Raw genomic sequence first — 21,168 nt, 5'->3', positions numbered from 1 at the left:
AGCCGAGGCAACGCAGCCCCAAGAGAAAAGGGGCTGATGTACCAAGATGGTTCAAAAGAAGCGTGACCTGCTGAGCTCCCCTGCCCCTGAGAACGTGCAGGCAGGTGAATGAATGACACCTGGATGCCGTAATGAATGAAGGTTTGACTGCACCAAACAGTGAGCCTGGTTGTCACTAGGGACAGGGAAACACAAATGAGAACTGACCCTGTGGTCCTGGGGATACGGCAGGCGACAGAGACCTGTGCTATTTCACGCTTCTGAGATTTACGTATCAAAAGGCAGAGGTCAGAGGGACACGGCACCTCATATCGCGGGGCAAGCTGGGCATAGTCCCTCAGCTTGTCTTTGTCCAGCCGGGTTGGCACCTCGATGATATCATGGGTCTGAAGCTTTATGATCTTCAACAGGGAAGTAAACATGCTTTCTGGAATGATCTGCAAAACCTTTAGTGAAAGGGAAAAGAGGAAAAACAAGTGAACCTCTGTTTCATTTCTCTTGGCTGCCAAATGCTAGGACCACAGTAAGAAGGGTGCCTGTGTGCACACAGGGCCCTTTATCTGCGGGAAGCAATGCTGAGGGACTCACGAGAGCTATTTAACAACTGCTCTCAGGCCCAGGGCTACGTCCCTTCACACATTAACTGCTCACACCTAATTCTTACAGAACCTGCTGCAGAAACTATACATAAAATAATTAACAAGGACCTAGTGTCTAGCACAGGGAACTCTTCTCAATATTCTGTAATAACCTCTATGGGAGAAGAATTTGAAAAAGAGTGTATCTACGCATATGTATAATGGATTCACTTTGCTGTACACCTGAAACTAACACAACATTGTAAATCAACTATACTCCAATATAAAATTAAAATTAAAAAAATGCTTAAAAAAAGATGCATCACTTCCACACTAAACTTTTTTTTTTTTTTTTTGTCTTTTTGCTATTTCTTGGGCCGTTCCCACGGCATATGGAGGTTCCCAGGCTAAGGGTCGAATCGGAGCTGCAGCCGCTGGCCTACACCAGAGCCACAGCAACGCAGGATCCGAGCCGAGTCTGCAAACTACACTACAGCTCACGGCAACGCCGGATCGTTAACCCACTGAGCAAGGGCAGGGACCGAACCCGCAACCTCATGGTTCCTAGTCGGATTCATTAACCACTGCGCCACGACGGGAACTCCCACACTACACATTTTTAACAGACTGACATTCAGGGATATTAAGAAGCCTGGCGGTAGAGTACTCAGCTAGTATGTGACACAGGAAAACATTGAACTTAGGCTTGTTCGGCTCTAGGCTACACCCTAAGTTATTGAAATAGGACCAAAATTCTTCTCAAAACTTGAAGTGCAACTAGAATATGCTGGATCTAGATCTGGCTCTTTTTATCAGCTATGACCTTGAAGAAGCCACCAAAATCTCTGCTTCTATCTTCATACCTACAAAATGGGTGCTGACACCATCAACACTTAAAAAAAAATAGGTATAAAGTTTCTTGGAAAGTAAGAACACCTCTGCACATCCACAATTCCAGTAAGAATAAGTTTATTTTCAGGTACTGCACATTTCTGGAATCAAATTAAGACTAAGGGAAAGGAACACAGGTCTGCTTTTCACAGGGCCCCAGGCACATCGTTTGTATTTAAAATAGCAGTTAATTTGCCATTAAAATAAGTACCATCTTGATGCATTTCTTACCTTTCTCACATAAGACACTAATTCGCCAGAATAATACTGAGATACACTGAGAAGGTCAGGGCTATTTGCTTGATTAATACGGAGAAGGGGTAGGTCAAGGGCAGAGGCAAGCTGGAAGGAAAATAAGACACAATCCATTTCTCGCTTTCAAAAAATCCTAGATATTTCTCTCTTTCTCGAAATAGTAACACACAGCAACGCTCTTGGGCTTTGTCTAAAAAAGAGAGCGGCAACCTCTGAACTTCATCAATGTCATTAATCGTTTCTGACAACAATACAATTTTGTAAAGTGACAGGCATCTGCTACAGCAGTGGTTCGCAAGCTGTGTGGACCAGCAGCATTAGCATCACCTGAGATCTTGTTAGAGCTGCTGAGTCTCCAGCCCTACGCAGACTTAATCAGAATCTCTGGGGGCCCAGCAATCTGGGTTCTGACAAGCCTTCCCGGTGATTCTCCTGCACCCTCAAGTTTGAGCCACTGTGCTGCAGAAGCCAGCTAGTTCTCTAAGGAAATCAGACATCCTGATGGAGGGACTGCATATTGAATCTAATCCAAGATGTCATGGTGTGTAAGAAGTGCTATTATTTTATGGACTGCTCAGAAAGAAAAAAGATCCTCATAACTAAACTTACATGCCATGAATTTGCCATCACAATTACAGAGATGTTAAAATACGAAAGTAAACCTCAGAATTGATGTTACATACAAATATATATACACATACATACATATATATATATACACAGTAATTCTCTGAGAAGACACTGAGTAAATTATTTGTTTATGGCAAAATGAAATTACCTTGAGAGAAGGGCCAATCCATGCCTGTCTTGTTTACCATTATTCCCTAACCTTTAGAGGAGATCCTCAACTGTAGCAGAGGCTCAACAAGAATTTTTTTTTTCTGTTTAGGGCCACACCTGGGGCATATGGAAGCTCTAGGTTTAGGGGTCGAATCAGAGCTGCAGCTGCTGGCCTACACCACAGCCACAGCAACACCAGAACTAAGCTGCATCTGCGACCTATGCTGCAGCTTGCAGCAACTCTGGTTCCTTAACCCACTGAGTGAGGCCAGGGATTGAACCTGAACCCTCATGGATACTAGTTGGGTTTGCAACCCGCTGAGCCACAAGGGGAACTTACAAGATTTTTTTTCATGAATAAGTAAAAGGGATGTCTAAAGAATAAGGACCTATAGAACTCACATCATAGTATACTGGTAAAACTTGAAAAAAAAATCTGTTTCTTCATTAAAAACCAATTTCCTGTTAAGACACTCCAGCTTCTATTGTTAATTTAAACTTTAAGTATTTCTGGCATCTTGTGCAACTACACTGTCATGAAAAATCTTCTAACAATTTTCAGTCTATAAAAATACTTAAATCATCCAACTTTCTAAAATACTGTTTAGCTTAAGTCTTCTCAGGACATTTTTTGTTTTTTTCTGGTCTTTTTAGGGCTATTCCTGTGGCATATGGAATTTCCAGGCTAGGGATCAAGGTGGAGCTGTAGCTGCCAGCCTATGCCATAGCCACAGCCACTCCAGATCCAAGCTGTGTCTGTGACCTACACCACGGCTCAAGACAAAGCTGGATTCTTCACCTACTGAGTGAGGCCAGGGATCGAACCTGCGTCCTCATGAATGCTAGTCATATTCATTTCTGCTGAGCCATGATGGGAACTCTTTAGGACATTTGTAAAAGCAAGAAAAAGCCAATAAAGTTTTTGATTATTTTTGGTAATTTTGATTCTTTTTTGTGGGTTTTTTTTTTTACAATGAAAATCACATTTCAGCTAAAAAAAAAAAAAAAAATCCCATTTTCTAAAACGATGAAATCTTGGACAGAATTAACGAATGAGGTAATAACATAGGCCAGCTCTTTCCTAGTCACTAAGAACGTGACCTTACAGTCATGTGCTTACCTTGAGGAATGTGGCTCTGAGTTTAGTGACCATGGATGGGTTCACCCTTATGCTCTCTTGCATGATAGACGTGAAACTGTGAAAAGAGATAAATGGTAAGAAGACATTCACAGTGGCCTTCACTGAGGACAAACGTCAGGCTGTTCCCATTACCTGTCAATTAACTGCCAGGCAAAGGAAAGGTCCCCAACGATCTGCATTGTGATCAGGACTTCCTCTTTAATGTTGATGGTTCGGATCATTTGGTGGAGAAACTTTCGAGTATCAGCAAGAAACTGACAGACTTGCAGATTTGATTCCAACTGGTGAAATTCTTGAACCTGAGTTACATAAACACATTGAATTTTAAAAGTCTAAATGGCCTGGATGGTGTTCAATTTTCCTTGGAAACACTTCAAATAGGGCACACTACTTGCTAAGAATTCCTTGGCCAAGTTTTTATTTCAAATTGTAATTTCAGAAACGGATAAGCTGGGAGTTCCCTTCATAGCTCAGTGGTTAAGGAACCCGACCAAGATCCCTGAGGATTTGGGTTCAGTCCCTGGCCTCACTCAGTGTTCAAGGATCCGGTGTTGCTGTGGCTGTGGTGTAGGCCGGCGGCTACAGCTCTGATTCGACCCCTAGCCTGGGAACTTCCATATGCTGCAAGTGTGGCCCTAAAAAGCTTAAAAAAAAAAGAAAAAAAGAACCAAAAGAAATGCATAAGCCAAGACGGAAAACAATGAAGACATTTCTAAGATCAGAAAATATTCCACTCTTTCCTATCCTGTACACATACGACAAAATAAGCAAATAATCCCATTTTCCATTTCAGTATCAATAAACGTGTACTGGAAAAACCCTCCTAATTCTGAAGACTTGCAAGACGCTAAAAACCAAAATAAGTCACATCATAACCAAGGTGCTGGCACTTGTACATCTTGAAGTTCTTTTGATGTGCTCTTTAAAACAAAATAACAATTCCACTGTGTTCAGACATTTTAAAGTATACAATTCAAGGAGCCTGGGCTATATACCAAAAGAAATAGTGCAAAAGAGAAAAAGCATCTCAGATTTACAAAGTTGTTTATAGTTGTACTATAGACTGTAAAATCCAACCAACAACCAAAAAAGAAACAGCAGAAGTGAGAATTGTTCTGAAAGGGCCAGGGAAACTGGCATGCTAACAATGGTGCATTATACTGTGTTGCCATAATAGTGGCCATTCTAAAAACCCTGCAAAAATAAGAAAAAGCCTGTATGAAAACAGCCAAATGGACAAAAGTATTAATGTACACTTGTACCAACTGGACAGGGTTTCAGATGAGGATGGATGATGTTTATATACGTTTTATAGAATATGCCTATGTTCTGATGCTTTTGTTTATTTTCCTGGTTAAATACAGAACTAAAATTTTAAGAGTGTGGAAGAATAAGCATTGTTTTTTGATGTAACGTTAAGTAGATTAAAAAAACAAACTTTTTTTTTTCCCAGAAAAAATACATCACTTTTAAGCCTATGATCATTATACAACTATTTTCATTTTTGTGTATCTTATCTCTTTCTAGGCTTTTCCCCAAAGGCACTTACTTTTCATAAACTAAAAATAGTGCATATCATGTAATCAGTTTTCACAATGTTTCTATACTGTCTCCATATTTTTTTCCCCAAGACTACACATTTATACAAGTTGAAGTAACATAATTTTTATGACCATTCTCTTCATTATTGTCATTTAATTACTTTCCTAATTTTAGGGCACTGTATATAATACTACAGAGAGCACATTAACTTATACTACTTTTGCTTCTGATGAAATATTCTCTTAAATGTATTTCCAGGAGCAGACTGTTGGGTAGGTCAAAAAGTATGATTTATGATCCAAGAACTATCATTTAAAAAGATTTTCCTGGGAGTCCCCACCATGGCTCAGTGGAAATAAATCTTACAAGCATCCATGAGGACACAGGTTCAATTCCTAGTCTTGCTCAGTGGGTTAAGGATTTGGTGTTGCCTTGAGCTGTGGTGTAGACTGTAGATATGGCTTGGATCCCGCGCTGTTGTGGCTGTGGTGAAGATCGGCAGCTACAACTCTGATTTGAACCCTAGCCTGGGAACCTCCATATGCCTCGGGTGCAGCCCTATCAAGACAAAAAAAAAAAAAAGTTTTCCTTACCTCTTCCAAAGCCTGTATTAGTTGCACTGTTTTTCTCCCTGCAGCAGTAGAATCATCGTAATTTAAAGACAATATTTGTTTTGAGATCTCTCTGAACCAAGCTTGAAGATTTTCTATTAATACAGAAACAAGAAAAGACTACTGAGACCCCAGAATTCCTGTAGCTGTGTCTTTGAATTTAATTAGATAATCCTTTACAAATCTAGCTTTTACAGAGCTTTTACTGTGTACCTAACACCGTTCTCAGGAATGCTCCAAATAACACCAAAAATGCCGGAGGCATGTGACCTCGTAGAAGAGATGATACTTTCAACATGAATCGCTTAGTTTATAAGAGCTGACAGAAAAAGTCTGAAGGTGCAAGTACATATTGTGAACTGAGGTGTGCAGAGATGGCCATGGCGATGGGAAGGCGTGGAGAACGGAGGGATGTGATCCAGAGTGACAGGGAGAGTTTTCTGGAAGAAGGGAGGATGGGTCAAAGTCTGGCTGGGCGGAAGGGCTGGGGGTCATTTGTTCCTAGAGGAAGAGACGGACATGAGCAGAGGCTTCAGGGCAAAATGACAATGGCAGGTCTTGGAGGGCAAAGATCTGGCCAACATGCAGGGAAGTGAGGTGTGAGTGGTGGGTTGTGGGGAGTCTCAATGGATTAAGGGGCACCATTTGCATTCACAAGCCTGTGTTACCAGGCTCTGAGGATCCTCAGGGCATCAGGCAAAGTCTCTTTTAATCTTCACAAAAAAATCTATGAAATAGGAATTAAGAGCCATTTCTCAGATAAGGGAGCTGATGCCTGGAGATATTAAGAACCCACTGCTGGGTCACAGTCACTAAAGGGCAGAGCCAGGATGTGCACAACCGTCTGTCCAGATTCAAAGGTCTTGCTCTTCTCACCTAAGTGGATTCTCTAAAAGTTTTTGTTTTATCAATAGGATGATTTCACTTCAATAAAAGCATTAAGGGCTTATAATCTAAGTTATTTTAAGAAGACATGAAGAACACTAGTGGAGTTTCTGTCTTGGCTCAGTGGTTAATGAACCCGACTAGTATCCATGAGGACATGGGTTCGATCCCCGGCCTCGCTCAGTGGGTTAAGGATCTGGCGTTGCTCTGAGCTGTGGTGTAGGTTGCAGACATGGCTCAGATCTGGCATTGCTGTGGCTATGGTGTAGGCCAGCAGCTATGGCTATTCGAACCCTAGCCTGAGAACCTCCATATGTCAATGAATGTGGCCCTAAAAAGACCAAAAAAAAAAAAAAAAAAAAATGATGAGTGAGATCCAGACTCTGGACCTTTGTTGCTTTTGGCAAGTGATTACATTTTAAGCCTTGGCCTCTTTATATATAAAATAAGGATAAAGATGTTTATCTCACAGGGTTGTCAGGATCAAATGAGAGATATTTGTGTAAGTACTTTAAAGCCGAAATATGCTATATAGCCAGAAAAAGTATAAGATATTATTTTCAATGAACTTTGAAGCAATGTTGGTATCTACAAGAACCTAAAAGTGACTAGAATAGAGATTAATGTGCCTGATTCTAGACAACTAATCTGATTAGGTTGTTACTGGTGGGTCTTTATTTTTTTAGATATAATATGGTGATCTGCAAAACGTTGCCAATTTATATCAAACCATTAAAAACTGGTCGAATTTTTCCAATAGGGATAATAATGTAATTGGGAAATATTTTTATGTTTTTATTTTATTTTTTTTTTTGCTTTTTTAGGGCCGTACCCATGGCATATGGAGGTTCCCAGGCTAGGGGTCGAATAGGAGCTGTAGCTGCTGGCCTACACCATGGCCACAGCAATGCCAGATCCAAGCCATGTCTGCGACCCACACCACAGCTCACTGCAACGCTGGATCCTTAACCCACTGAACGAGGCCAGGGATCAAACCTGCATCCTCATGGATGCTAGTTGGATTTGTTTCCACTGCACCACCATGGAATCTCCGGAAATATTTTTAGACCAACCATTCAGCATGAAATAAATCAACAAAAGCCAGATACAGTAATCACAAGCTTATACTAATTAAAAATAGCAAGGTTATTTTTAAAATAAAAAGCTATAGCATTAATCACTTCTTCTGTATAATTAACTTTATCGGAAATAAATTTGATAGTTAAAACAAATATTAACCATAAGAAAAAATAGTTCAATTTGTCACCTTAAAATTCAGAATGATCTTCCCATGGGCAATCTGAAAGGAAGGACCCTCTCTATACAAAAATTTGAAGTGATATCATGATTTTCCTATAGATAAAATTTCCTAAAAGAAGCAGGGTTGAAAATATTAAAGTAAAACTTGAGCTAGGTTTAGTTTCAAGACAGTCTGCAGGTCTCCTCTTGCGCCACTTGATGCATCAGTGAAAAAGAACCAAACAGGACTGGAAGATACGACTTTTAGATAACACCTATGTTGGCAAGGAATAATATCTTGGGTGAAATATCCTTCTGAGAAGACGAAAGTTAAGCCTCCCCCATGCACATAAAATGACACACTAGTTTTGCACATTATGGAGGTGGGGGGGGGTAGATTATGATGCTATAAAACACTATGAACCAATGTTTAAGAGATTCCCCACTTAGCCTAACCTCTTATTTTCAAAGCTAAGAAACCTGAAGTTCATAGAGAACCCGAGACTGCCCAAGAGCACACAGGTTAGAGCAGCCAAAACTCAACTGCGGATCTCTGTTAGCACCATCCTAGCACACAATGGTGACACATAAAAACTCTCTCCTCTGTCCGTTTCCAACAATCTGTGTGCACATTTCAAACACACCAAGATTTCCTCTTCAGCAATTACCATTTTTCTCCACTCTGGTGAGGGGTTTTACTCCTGAAAAGACATCAGCAAGCTCCGTCATCCGCTCTGAGCCCTCCTTCTTGTAGTGCTCCCATTTGGCCTGCTTTTCTGAAAGCATCTGCTTGAACATCTGTTGAAGAGAAGGAAGAGATTTACTGATTTAAGAGAAAATCCAGCTTAGGCAGCTGACTAAGAAAGCCTGAGTGAAGCCCAACTTATTATAAAAATAGGTGTCTAAAATCAATATCGGGCTTGATGCCAGCTCTTAAGCAATACTACTTTATACTAATTGAGGGGCAAAGCTAGACCATCTCTAAGACTGGTGCACAGACGCATCACCTGGACGGCGTTCAAATTTTCAGAGTCCCGAACCCCACCTCTGAAGATTTTGGCTCAGAAGGGCTTAGGTAGGCCCAGGAATCAGCATTTTAATGTGAAATTATGCTTGGTGACCGCTGCTCTAAGGGCCTTTCCAGGCAACAATTTCTGTGACTCTTACGTTAATTAACCAAGGAAGGTTGAATATTTTCTTACTGGTTGATAAGAGAATGAACTAAATCATCTACCAAAGTTCTTTCTTGTACCTTTATTAATTTGCTCCTTTATAAAACCAAAATCCTATAATGACTTGGACTGAGGAAGAAATTTTTTAAAAAAATTTAACAACATATTTAAGGTATATCACAAAGGCAGAGGGTTTATTTCACTGAGCTCTTAAGAGGTAAAGAGGCATGAATACTGATTTTTCCCTTAAGACATTCTTCGTTCCTCAGCAGTATAATGAATATTGAAAAGATAAGCAACGTGGTTGAGAGAGTCCATCTGCGGATGAGAGGATCAAGGCAGGGTGGGGTATTGTGGTGCCAGCGGAAGAGGAATCTTTATGATCAGGCAGGATGGTCAGTCAATGAAATTAGTAATAGGATGAGGAACAGTGAGACTTATTTAGAGCCCACTCTATTTTTTGTTGTTGTTGGAGAAGCAACAACAATAAAATATCACCCATGGAGTTCCCGTCGTGGCGCAGTGGTTAACGAATCCGACTAGGAACCATGAGGTTGCGGGTTCGGTCCCTGCCCTTGCTCAGTGGGTTAACGATCTGGCGTTGCCGTGAGCTGTGGTGTAGGTTGCAGACGTGGCTCAGATCCTGCGTTGCTGTGGCTCTGGCGTAGGCCCGTGGCTACAGCTCTGATTCGACCCCTAGCCTGGGAACCTCCATATGCCGCGGGAGCGGCCCAAGAAATGCCAAAAAAAATAAATAAATAAAATAAAATAAAATATCACCCAGAGCCTTCACTACACACCAAATGGCTTCGAGCCTTTCAAACACTCATTCACAGGCTGAATTCACGTCTTCATAACTTGTTAGAACAGAAGATGGTATTTCAAACAGGAGATACACCTTCTGAAGACTGGGAGATACATACGCCCAATTAGTGTGCTTACAGGAGAATCAGAAAATGGTTCTAGGAGTTCCCATCGTGGCGCAGTGGTTAATGAATCGACTAGGAACCATGAGGTTGCAGGTTCGATCCCTGACCTTGCTCAGTGCGGTAATGATCTGGCGTTGCCGTGAGCTGTGGTGTAGGTTGCAGACGCGGCTTGGATCCCACGTTGCTGTGGATCTGGAGTAGGCTGGTGGCTACAGCTCCGGTTGGACCCCTAGCCTCGGAACCTGCATATGCCGTGGGAGCGGCCCAAGAAATGGCAAAAAGACAAAAAAAAAAAAAAAAAGAAAATGGTTCTAGAAAAAGGGATGGGTGGGAGGTAGGAGAGATGAAAATACAGGTGAAAGAGCCAAGCTGAAATATCAGAAATAAAAATATCTCATGGTTTTGCTCAACTTGTATAGAGTAGTTTCTTTCCTCTCTTTCCACCAGATCTTTCTCTTCTTTGAGACGGTTAACAATGAGTTGGTGCTCCCTTAGGCTCGTCTTCTGTTGTCTTTCTACCTGAATAAACAGAATGGAGCTGCCCATTCTACTGCAACAGATCCCAGAGAAAGATTTAGGATCAGAAATGCAGGCGTGGTCAGGCAGAAGCCCCAGACCTGTCCAGCTGTCCACTCAGTAACGCTGAGCTCCAGAACTCTTCGGTCTGGGGCAGGATCCTAACTGGACTGAGGCCATTTCTTCCTTGTGGGCAACCTTCACTTGCCTCTGCATGGCCAGTTTTGCTCTGACCAACTAACTAAGATATAAGATGCCTGGTTCCTGCTCCTGCATCTTTTCCTATTTCTCCTCTTGGCTTACTCTGCTTCTCTTCCCTGCTACACTGGGAGCCACTTGATGGGTGGGATATGCCTTGTTCATTTGGAAGACCTAGCACCCAGCTGGGAACAGAGGGGGAGGTAGCCAACAATGATCTGAGGGGGAGTTTCCGTTATGGTTCAGTGGGTTAAGGACCCAATGTCACTGTAAGCTGTGGCGTAGGTCACATACGCTGCTCAGATCTGGCATTACTGTGGCTGGAAGCTGCTGCTCCTATTCAACCCCAGACTGGGACTTTCATATGCTGCAGCTTCGTCCCCCAAAAGCAAAACAAAAACAAAACCACCAAAACCCCAAAACAAAATGCCCCCTACCCCCACAAAAAAATCCCACAATTGATTTGAGGGAAAACAATATTAATGAAATTTAAAAGGGGTAGCACTTCTCTGATTTTATAAAATTATATCCAGACACACTACTGAAAATACTCAGCACAGGCACTATATTTGGTTAATAAGCAGCATCTACTTAAGACAACAGTGTCCTCACATACCTAGAAGATAAACATCCAGCAACCACTAACCAGATGGAGGCAAGGTGAGTGTTGGTTCTGAATGGGCATTAATGTCTGGGGCTAGTTGTTGGGGTCACCTGATCCAAATCCCAGTTGTTCACAGAACCTGACATTCCCACGTGTCTGCTGTTTTTATTAAGCCCACAGAGGCTTTTTGGGGGACTCATCAAGCCCAATGAATCCAAGTACCCCAAAGTTCTTAAGACAACTTTGTTCAAATGCAAAGCACCCACCCTCCTGAAGCCTTTCCCAACAGGTTCTCGTGGCTTCTAAGATGAAGATTAACACCCTGCAAGGCCCAGCACAGGCTGCCCACCTGTAACCTCACTTCGTACCACCTTTCTCTTGCATTCTCTCCCCCACAGCCAACTGGTCGTTCAGGTCCCTGAACTGGCCAGGCTCTTCCCCATCCAAGAGGACTGAGACATAGTCTGTGCTCTCTTGGGAACGTTCTCCATCACACTCCCCATTTTTGTCTTAGCTAATGCCGACGGCCCCTTCCTCAGCTCCCTGGAGAAGCTCTTGCTTTTCTGGGAAGTCATCCAAGCTAGGACAGGATCCTTTGTTTTAGGGAGAGAATTAGGTCCTCTCCCTTAGAACGGACACCTCAGTTTTTATGGACATTTTCATGGGTGGAATTCTCTGATTACTGTTCACATTCCACATGAGACTGTCACCTCCACTGTCTTCTGCACTTTTCCCCATCCCTGCATCCCTAATGACAACAGGCACTAAATACTTATGGTTTAATCTTGTCCTTTGCCTGTAAGAATTATCTCAGACAGTTGGAATCTGTACCTGAATCAGAGACACAGCTACTAAATCCTAATTTTTTTTAAAAAAATTTAAGCATAAAAAACTAAGACTTTAGCAATTATTCAGGTCACTCAATATTTTTACCTCTTTGAGGATAAACTCAAATTGTGCAGTATCCAAGAGCAACTGAAATAGAATCTTGGGATTGTACTTAGAGTCTGTTAGAATCTGGTCCTTGATTTGACGAAGGCGTTTGTTGTTTGGGTCATAGGCTAGAAAGAGAAAGAAAAGAGTTTCCAATTATAAATGCATTGAAAATATCCATAATAAATAAGATAGACTCTTAAATACTTTCATTTTCCTTCTTTTAAGCATTCAAAAAATAATAAGCAGGGAGTTCCCATTATTCCTCAGCAGTAACAAACCTGACTAGTAACAGTGAAGATGCAGGTTCGATCCCTGGCCTCTCTCAGTGGGTTAAGGATCTGGTGTTGCCATGAGCTGTGGTGTAGGTGGCAGACGCACCTTGGATCTGGCATTGCTGTGGCACAGGCTGGCAGCTACAGCTCAGTTTTGACCCCTAGCCTGAGAACTTCCATATGCTGCACATTTGGCCCTAAAAAGCAAAAAAAAAAAAAAAAGTAATAAGTAAAATATTTATCAATAACTGATGGTAAATAAATTATATCTATGCGATGGAGTACACACAACTGAACTGTTAAATATGACATTGACATGAAACGTCCTGATATATTGTTGAATGATAAAAGCAAACTGAGAACAGGGGTTCCAAATTTTGTGAGCACTCTAGAGTTGCTTTATTATCAACTGTCCAATATGATGATTTGAGCCTTTTGGCACCATTTCCTATGTGGCTGGCCTTCTTGTATCCTGTATGTTTGAAGCTGCTTCTGTTTCAGGCATTGATCTCTTAGCCATTTGACTGTGGACAGGTATGCAGAAAAGAGTTATTAACATAGCAGGCCCGAGACTGTTATCTTGCAAAAGGTCTATTTGCAAGGTAGCCTCTTGGCTGGCTTTGGGGAACTGAGATTTGGGGAGAGTTCTCACCATTTTGAGAAGTGGTAAGAATGGCCTACCTACACTTTAACTCTTTTTACAAACAATATGGTTTACGAGGAACATTGCTTTTCTTTTGGGAGTTTGGAGTTTTGGCACCTGCCAGATAGAGGCTGCCTTGATGAGCCCCCAATAAAAACCCCGGGCAAGGAGTTTCTAATGAGCTTTCCTGGTTGGCGGCATTTCACATGTACTGTCATAACTCATTGCTCGGGGAATCAGATGCACCCTGTGTGACTCCACTGGGAGAGAACTCCTACAAGCTTGTGCCTGGTTGCCTCTAGACTTCACCCCAGGCACCTTTTCGCTTTACCGATCTTGCTTTCTAGCTTTTCCCTGTAACAAATCATAGCCATATGACTTGCCTATCTGGTTGTGAGTCATCTGTGGGGAAAGCAACTGCTGGTTTAGCTTTTATGTTGCTTTGGTTGTGGTGTGCAGAAAGGAAGGCATATGCTGAGTCTTCCTAGTAAAGCATCGAGCCGGGAATGGTCTTGGGGGCCAGCGACACAACAGGGAAGCAGGTTACCCATACAAAGATATGGCACCTCCAAACAGGAAGAACCAGACCTGAGACCATTCTCCTCTTTGTAAAGGCATGGCTGGCACTCAAGAGGTTCCTGGATTATCTGCCACCTGGGGGCCTGGAGAGGTTATGGCTACAAGGCCACGGTCACGAAATTAGTCAGTGACCAACCCCAGGATAAAACAGAAGATACCTTAATCCCCTGGTCATCCACTCAGCTGCTATGCTAAATTATTTCAAATAAAACAAACATTACATAAAAAAGTATATAGGATAAAAAATGTTGCTATTTATGAAACTGGCTTACAGGGTCAATTACTTACATAAGAAGGAATAAGAAAATAGGACAGGGCAAAAGCATTTCCAAGTACAAGCTACTTAGACTGCAAGTAAAGTCCAAATAAAAACTTTAAGACAATAAGCACTCCCAAAAAGTTCACAGCTGATAAAGTTCAAGACCCCTGAGAGTTGCTATAGCGACTCCTGTGCTTGTGTCCGTTTTCCTAGCCCTTCCACTGGCATCTCAGGATGTCCGGTGTGTACAAACGACCATGCTTTATGAGCACATGCTGGGGGTATTCTTGATGCTTCAGTTGTGGGGAAGCCTGAGCAAAGCTCTTTTATTTATTTATTTATTTTTGTCTTTTTGCCATTTCTTGGGCCGCTCCCGAAGCATATGGAGGTTCCCAGGCGAGGGGTCTAATCGGAGCTGTAGCCTCCCGCCTGCGCCAGAGCCACAGCAACTTGGGATCCAAACTGCGTCTGCAACCTACACCACAGCTCACTGCAACACCAGATCCTTAACCCGCTGAGCAAGGCCAGGGATCAAACCTGCCACCTCATGGTTCCTAGTTGGATTCGTTAACCACTGTGCCACGAAGGGAACTCTGCAAAGCTCTTTTATATAACGATTTCCAAGCTACCCCATCAGGAGGAGACGTTAGACAGCCTGGAGAAAGGCTCAGTTTTCATGGGAAACTTCAGCGTTCTGATTTACCCATGCATTTGCCAGAACCACCTAGGAAGAAATACATGGGAACTGATGACAATGACCACACAAGAGACAATTTTTCAGCTTCATATTTGCCTAACTAAGCAAAAGCAAAAAAAAACCCCAACCCCCAATTTAAGGCATTCTACTTGTCTTTATATGAATTCTAATTCATCTAAAGAATTAGAAGAAATCTGGAGTTCCCATCATGGCGCAGTGGTTAACGAATCCGACTAGGAACCATGAGGTTGCGGGTTCGATCCCTGGCCTTGCTCAGCGGGTTAAGGGTCCGGCGTTGCTGTGAGCTGTGGTGTAGGCTGCAGACGTGGCTCGGATCTGGCATTGCTATGGCTCTGGCGTAGGCCAGTGGCTACGGCTCCAATTAGACCCCTAGCCTGGGAACCTCCATATGCTGCGGGTGCAGCCCTAGGAAAGGCAAAAAAAGGCAAAAAAAAAAAAAAAAAAAAAAAAAAGAATTAGAAGAAATCTTCTGGTACTAATTTACTTTCATTTTTGGATAGGAGACATCACTGTGCATTAACAAGGAGTTCCTTGGTATGAATTAGATTTGGCTGCAGTTTCCTCAGGGCCTGATCCTCTAAGATCTGACCCTCAAGAATTCAGACCCAGAGAAATGAGGGAACAGATTCTAGAACCGTGGGGACTTCAGGGTCAGACCTGCGTAGCCAGCCGGCCTGGCCTACTCAGTGCTGGCTCAGGTCTGCCTCTTCCACAGCTGCACGGCACTGCACAGGCATCTGAAGCCTAGGTGACAAGCTTTCAGCAGGTTAACAGGAGGACATGTGAGAAATACGCCTTCCCTTCCGTACACCAGGGCCAAAGCACCATAAAAGCTAAATAAGCAGTTGCTTCCCCACATATGACTCACAACCAGATAGGCAAATCATCTGTTTCTGGTAAATTCTGACCTTGTGCAATCAGGTCAGACAACTGCCAGCTCAGAAATGGAAAACAGATGTGCCCGAAGATAAAAGCAGAGACCTCTGGGCAAGCTTGTCCCTGGCAGGGGCATAAAGCCAGGAGACCACTGGCTTCCAGAATATGGGCATGGCTGTCAGGCACAGTCATCCAGAAGATGAAGAGGAGGCTGAGTCACTGGAAACCCACAAGTGGCTTTATGATAGGATAAAGTGACAGCTTGAGTTGTTCACATGCTATAGAATGTATGACTTTTGGTAAAAAAGATTATAAGCTGAGTCAGTGTAGTCAAACCCTCAAATTAGCACTGGAGTTTATGCAAAACCTAAACTCAACTGGTTAAAGACAGATCCATTAGATGATTAAAAACTGTAGGCACGGTATCCATGCTGTGAGTAACCTGTACATTGGACAGAGATTTAGGTCACCAAGTGAAGTGATGAAAACAAAACACAGCAAAACAAAAACTGGAGAGCAGCATTTGTGTGAAAGGTGGAAGATGCTGGAGATTTTTAGCATGAAGAGGGAAGGCTGTGGAGAAATTCCACTCGTTTTCAAAGAGATGAAAGATGAGGACAGCCACCTGCTGCTGTCGAGGCTGAGCCCTCGCGGGAGCCTGGGGCAGTGAGAGGAAGTGGGGAGAGCACCTTGCCCTCAGGGCTGGAGGTGGGGCTCCTGTGTTATCAGGGGGTCTGCAGAATTATCTGGCTTGGAGAGTTTTGAGAGTTTTCAGCCTTACGTGAAAGAGCAAGGAGATATTCAAAGGGGGTCCAGGGCAGATGCTCAAGAAAATTTGTTGAGTGAAAATCAAAAGGCAGAGGCTTGGCTTTACAGGGTTGCTGATTGACACAACTCAGGGGCAGGGGTATGTGGCTCTGGACGAGGGAACACATGAGTGATGAGTGGGGATCAAGCATTTACTAAGTATAAGGAACTGTGTCAGCTCTGGACACAACCTACTTGCTTAGTCCAACCTACTTGTTTTTCTACCATTAAACTGGGCTTTTGTGTTTTGTTTTTTTGGCCACTGCATGCAACAGCTTGATGTGGGATCTCAGTTCCCAGACCAGGGATCACACTGGGTGCAGCAGTGAAAGCACTGAGTCCTAACCACTAGACTACAGGGGAACTCCCCGAACCAGGACCCTGTGGAGGTGTTTCACACAGTCTGTGAAATTTCTGAACTTGACGGATGACAGAGTTTCAGCGAGGACCCAGAAAAGATTAAGACCCCATCTGCCTTAATTAAGCACTCTGGTCTGGCCTGTTCCTCAGCAGAGTGGGCCCTCGCTTTTTGGTACTTCCTTTTTTCTTTTTTTGTCTTTTTAAGGTCGCACCTGCGGCATCTGGAGGTTCCCAGGCTAGGGGTTGAATCGGAGATGTAGCCTCCGGCCTATGCTTCAGCCGCAACAATGCCAGATCTGAGTATTGTCTTTGACCTTCACCACAACTCATGGCAACGCCGGATCCTTAACCCACTGAGCAAGGCCAGGGATCGAACCTGCATCCTCATGGATCCTGATCAGATTCATTTCTGCTGAGCCACAACGGGAACTCCTTCTCTATTCCCAATTTAAGGATATGTGCAGTTATGCTGGGCCCAATGGGATAATCTAATTACTTTAAGGTCAGCTGATATGCAACGTTAATTCCATCTGCAACTTGAACCCCCCCCCCTTTGCCAAGTAACATGCCCACAGGTGCCAGACACTAGGCCATGGGCATCTTGGGGAGGGCTGGGTAGGAGGGTGGGAAGGCATTACTCTGCTGACCACAGACCTGTAGCTACAGTTATCTGAGACAAACTCCTCCTCAAACACGGGGCGGGGGGGCGGGGGGAGGTAAATTTCCTCATATTCCTAAGCACCTAACAGGGCCTGACTGACACAGGGGCTGTTCCGGGCCACTGCCATGTGCAAAGTGCAGTAAAAATGACTTAGAAAAGCGACTTGAACCTCATCCAAAGGCTAAACCACTTTGCATCACGCAGAGATCTTGATTCAGGGTGCCTTTACATGGAGGGACACAGGTGAGTGGCCTTCTGTGCGTTACCTGAGTCAGCTGTATGAAGCATCAGCCATCGGATGGCGACGTTGCAGTCTCTCAGGCAGTTCAGAAGCCGCGGGATGTTGTCCAGAACCATCTCCTCTCTCAAGTAACCTTCCTTCAGGAACTGCTGCACTTGTACACGCACCCTTTCGCTGACAGTCGCATATCTGCTTGCCTGGGAAAAGGAAAAAAACTTGAATTACATTTAAAAAATATTTTTGGGGGGTTAAAGTGTAGTTGATCTACAATCCGTCAATTTCTGCTGTACAGTGAGCATAGTGACCCAGTTATACATATATATATTTTTTCTTTTTCTCATACTATCGTCCATCCTGTTCTATCCCAAGAGACTGGATATAGTTCCCTGTGCTGTACAGTAGGACCTCATTGTTTATACATTCTAAATGTCATAGTTCGCATCTACCAACCCAAACTCCCCATCCATCCCACTCGCTCCCTCCTCCCTGCTGGAAACCACAAGTCTGTTCTCCATTTCTGTGAGTCTGTTTCTATTCTACAGATAGGTTCATTGGTCCCACATTTTAGACTCCACATTGAAGTGACAGCATATGGTATCTGTCTTTCTGACTTACTTCACTTAGTATGAGAATCCCTAGTGGTATCCATGTTGCTGCACATGGCATTATTTTGTTATTTTTTATGGCTGAGTAGTATTCCATTGTGTATATGAACCACATCGTTTTAATCCATTCATCTGTTGATGGACATTTAGGTTGTTTCCACATCTTGGCTATTGTGAATAGTGCTGCTATGAACATACAGGTGCATGCATCTTTTTGAATTGTAGTTTTTTTCAGGTATTTGCCCAGGAGTGGGATTGCTGGATCATAGGGCAGCTCTATATTTAGTTTTCTGAGGAATCTCCATACTGTTTTCCATAGTGGTTGTACCAAATTCACATTGAGTTACATTTTAAGGAATTATTTATCTCAAAAGGCAATCTATTCAAATGAATCCCTTGACAAAAAATAACATTTCTATATGAGACAGGCAACATACGCTACAGTTGATAAGGCTCAAAGGTAAGTGGTTTATCAGACCTTTTTGAAAAGAGCACTGGACTTAAAAGACTAACATCTAGAAATATTGGTATGACTTTGGATTTTTTTTTTTTTTTTTTTTTTTTGTCTTTTTAGGGCCACATATGGAGGCTCCCAGGCTAGGGGTCTAATTGGATCTGTAGCCGTCAGCCGGCCAACACCACAGCCACAGCAACTTGGGATTTGAGCTGCGTCTGCGACCTACATCACAGCTCACAGCAATGCCGGATCTTTAACCCACTGAACGAGGCCAGGGATCAAACCCGCAACCTCATGGTTCCTAGATGGATTTGTTTCCTCTGTGCCACGACAGGAACTCCTGACTTTGGATTTAACTTCTGTGTATTGGTTTCTCCAAACATAAACTGGAGACCTGGATCAGATGGTTCCTGGATCCCTCCTATTCCTAACTTGGACAGAAAGAGACACAAATTTGGCAGAAGCTAAACTGCCCATTCTTCCTATTATTATTGTCAAAGGAGGTGGAGCAGAACAGAAACACTCAGGAGTTTCTATGCATAGAAGCTTAAAAAATACACCTCAGTATATTAAAACTGACCAGCCTTTTGGAAATTTGGTCATTCTGCTTTACCTAAAGCAAGAGTTAAATGGTAAACATCATTAACCTAGTCAGGTTAATTTAAAATGACCACAAGATGTTTCAACAGAAGCCTCTGAAGACCTTGCGATGTCTCAAATGAGAAGATGGGATTTTGGAAAGGAGTTTTAGTAGTGGAAAATTAATGCTCTGAGGCTGGTAAGTATGGAAGCGCCACTTTCTCTAATATATTTCTAGGAGACGTGCCAAAATTGAAATTATTTTGTTCATTATTTATGGAATTCAATTTATTTGAATAAAACATGCTGAAGTTCCTTGAATCAATATTATTCTATCCACACTTGGAAACTTCAAACCTCAGATAGCCGGGCGGAGGGAGATAATCACTGTTCAGAAATGTCAAGTAGCCTCCCCAGTGAAAAGATTCTGATTCCTCTGTTTACTCAAGTATTTCTTTCTTGCTCTGGATTCTCATCAGAGAGACAGAATGTAGCCATTTAAACTTTTTTTTTTTTTTTTTAACCTTTTTAGGGCCACACCCACGGCATATGGAGGTTCCCAGGCTAGGGGTCTAATCCGAGCCGCGTCTACAACCTACACCACAGCCCGCGACAACACCAAATCCTTAACCTGCTGAGCGAGGCCGGGGATCGAACCAGCAACCTCATGGTTCCTAGTCGGATTTGTTTCCGCTGCACCACAATGGGAGAACTCCAAGCCATTTAAGCTTTAAGGAGATAACTGTCTTTAGTCTTGTTTCTTACTTAACACACCAGAAATGAGTTTGAATTACAGTGAAAAGGGTTATTGTCTACATCCAGTTACCACCTTTAATACCCATTGCACTGGTGAAAGCATTACGATTCTAGCTACTGGGGAAGAGAGCTCTCTCCCTAAGGACACAGTCTCTAAGCAAGAGTAAATGAAAGGCAACTGGGGCCATACGTCACACTGGTTCACCTTTTTTTTTTTTTTTTTTTTCGTTTTCTTTTTCCAGATGTACGTGCAGCATATGGAAGTTCCCGGGTCAGGAGTCAAGTCAGAGCTGCAGCTGTGGCCTATGCCACAGCCATTGCGACACCAGATCTAAGCCACATCTGTAACCTATGCCACAGCTTGTGGCAATGCTGGATCCTTTACCTATTAAGGGAGGCCAGAATTGAATCCACATCCTCACCGAGACAACGCTGGGTCCTTAACCCGCTGAGCTACAACAGGAACTCCACTATGGTTTGCCTTAGGGTATCGAATCTTCCCTAGGATCCAAGTCTACCATTTATACAGCCCATATGAGTTAAAAATCTGTAACCGTCTTATTCTGGCATGCGAAATTCACTTCTCATTAATCGTTGTGCTACAATGTCTACAAGGACATCTTCCAAATCGTTTGGGATATCTACTCAGTTCATTTCCCACCCCATCAAAGCAGGTTTGCAGTTGACAATCTTCTCGATCAGCCAGAACCTACCTGTTCTTTGACGTTTGAAAGGTCCAAAGTATTGTTTAAAGCAGTTTTTGCAGCTTTGTAAGGTTCCCAAGCATCTGCTAGATTAACCGTGATCCCCATGTAAATACTAATTACCTGAAAGAGGAGATATTCATTCAGTATTTGCTCAATGCTCACTCACTCTAAGGCAAGGTGTTGGGAAAATACAACATTATAAAAAAATCACCCATTCCTTCAAGTTTAAATTCCAATCTAATGAAAAGCCAAGATTTCCCAAATATACAGGTAAGTGGTCTCCCTTATGAGCACTTGGGAACAAGAATGACTATTAAATACTACTGTTCATGGGAAAATAACTAAAATAAGGTTTTCCTTTCACACTGCTG

The 21,168-nt window shown here is 42.8% G+C and overlaps 1 protein-coding gene across 2 annotated transcripts in view; it reads right to left on the bottom strand.

Moving 5' to 3' along the window:
- WASHC5 (WASH complex subunit 5) overlaps positions 1–21,168 on the bottom strand; it is a 69,403-nt gene that overhangs the window by 25,500 nt on the left and 22,735 nt on the right. For both annotated transcript variants that reach the window (XM_021088931.1, XM_021088932.1), the window contains 9 exons: positions 20,804–20,917; positions 17,719–17,890; positions 12,275–12,402; positions 8,591–8,720; positions 5,781–5,893; positions 3,778–3,944; positions 3,625–3,700; positions 1,701–1,811; positions 306–446 (listed from right to left, as the gene is read on the bottom strand). In XM_021088931.1, the coding sequence (XP_020944590.1) occupies positions 306–446; positions 1,701–1,811; positions 3,625–3,700; positions 3,778–3,944; positions 5,781–5,893; positions 8,591–8,720; positions 12,275–12,402; positions 17,719–17,890; positions 20,804–20,917 (1,152 nt within the window). The remainder of the gene's footprint in view (positions 1–305; positions 447–1,700; positions 1,812–3,624; positions 3,701–3,777; positions 3,945–5,780; positions 5,894–8,590; positions 8,721–12,274; positions 12,403–17,718; positions 17,891–20,803; positions 20,918–21,168) is intronic.

The sequence above is a fragment of the Sus scrofa genome, chromosome 4 (genome assembly GCF_000003025.6).
Source record: "Sus scrofa isolate TJ Tabasco breed Duroc chromosome 4, Sscrofa11.1, whole genome shotgun sequence".
NCBI classification, from domain to species: domain Eukaryota; kingdom Metazoa; phylum Chordata; class Mammalia; order Artiodactyla; family Suidae; genus Sus; species Sus scrofa.
Note: the sequence above shows the minus strand (reverse complement) of the source record. Positions and strands in the feature narration are given on the sequence as shown.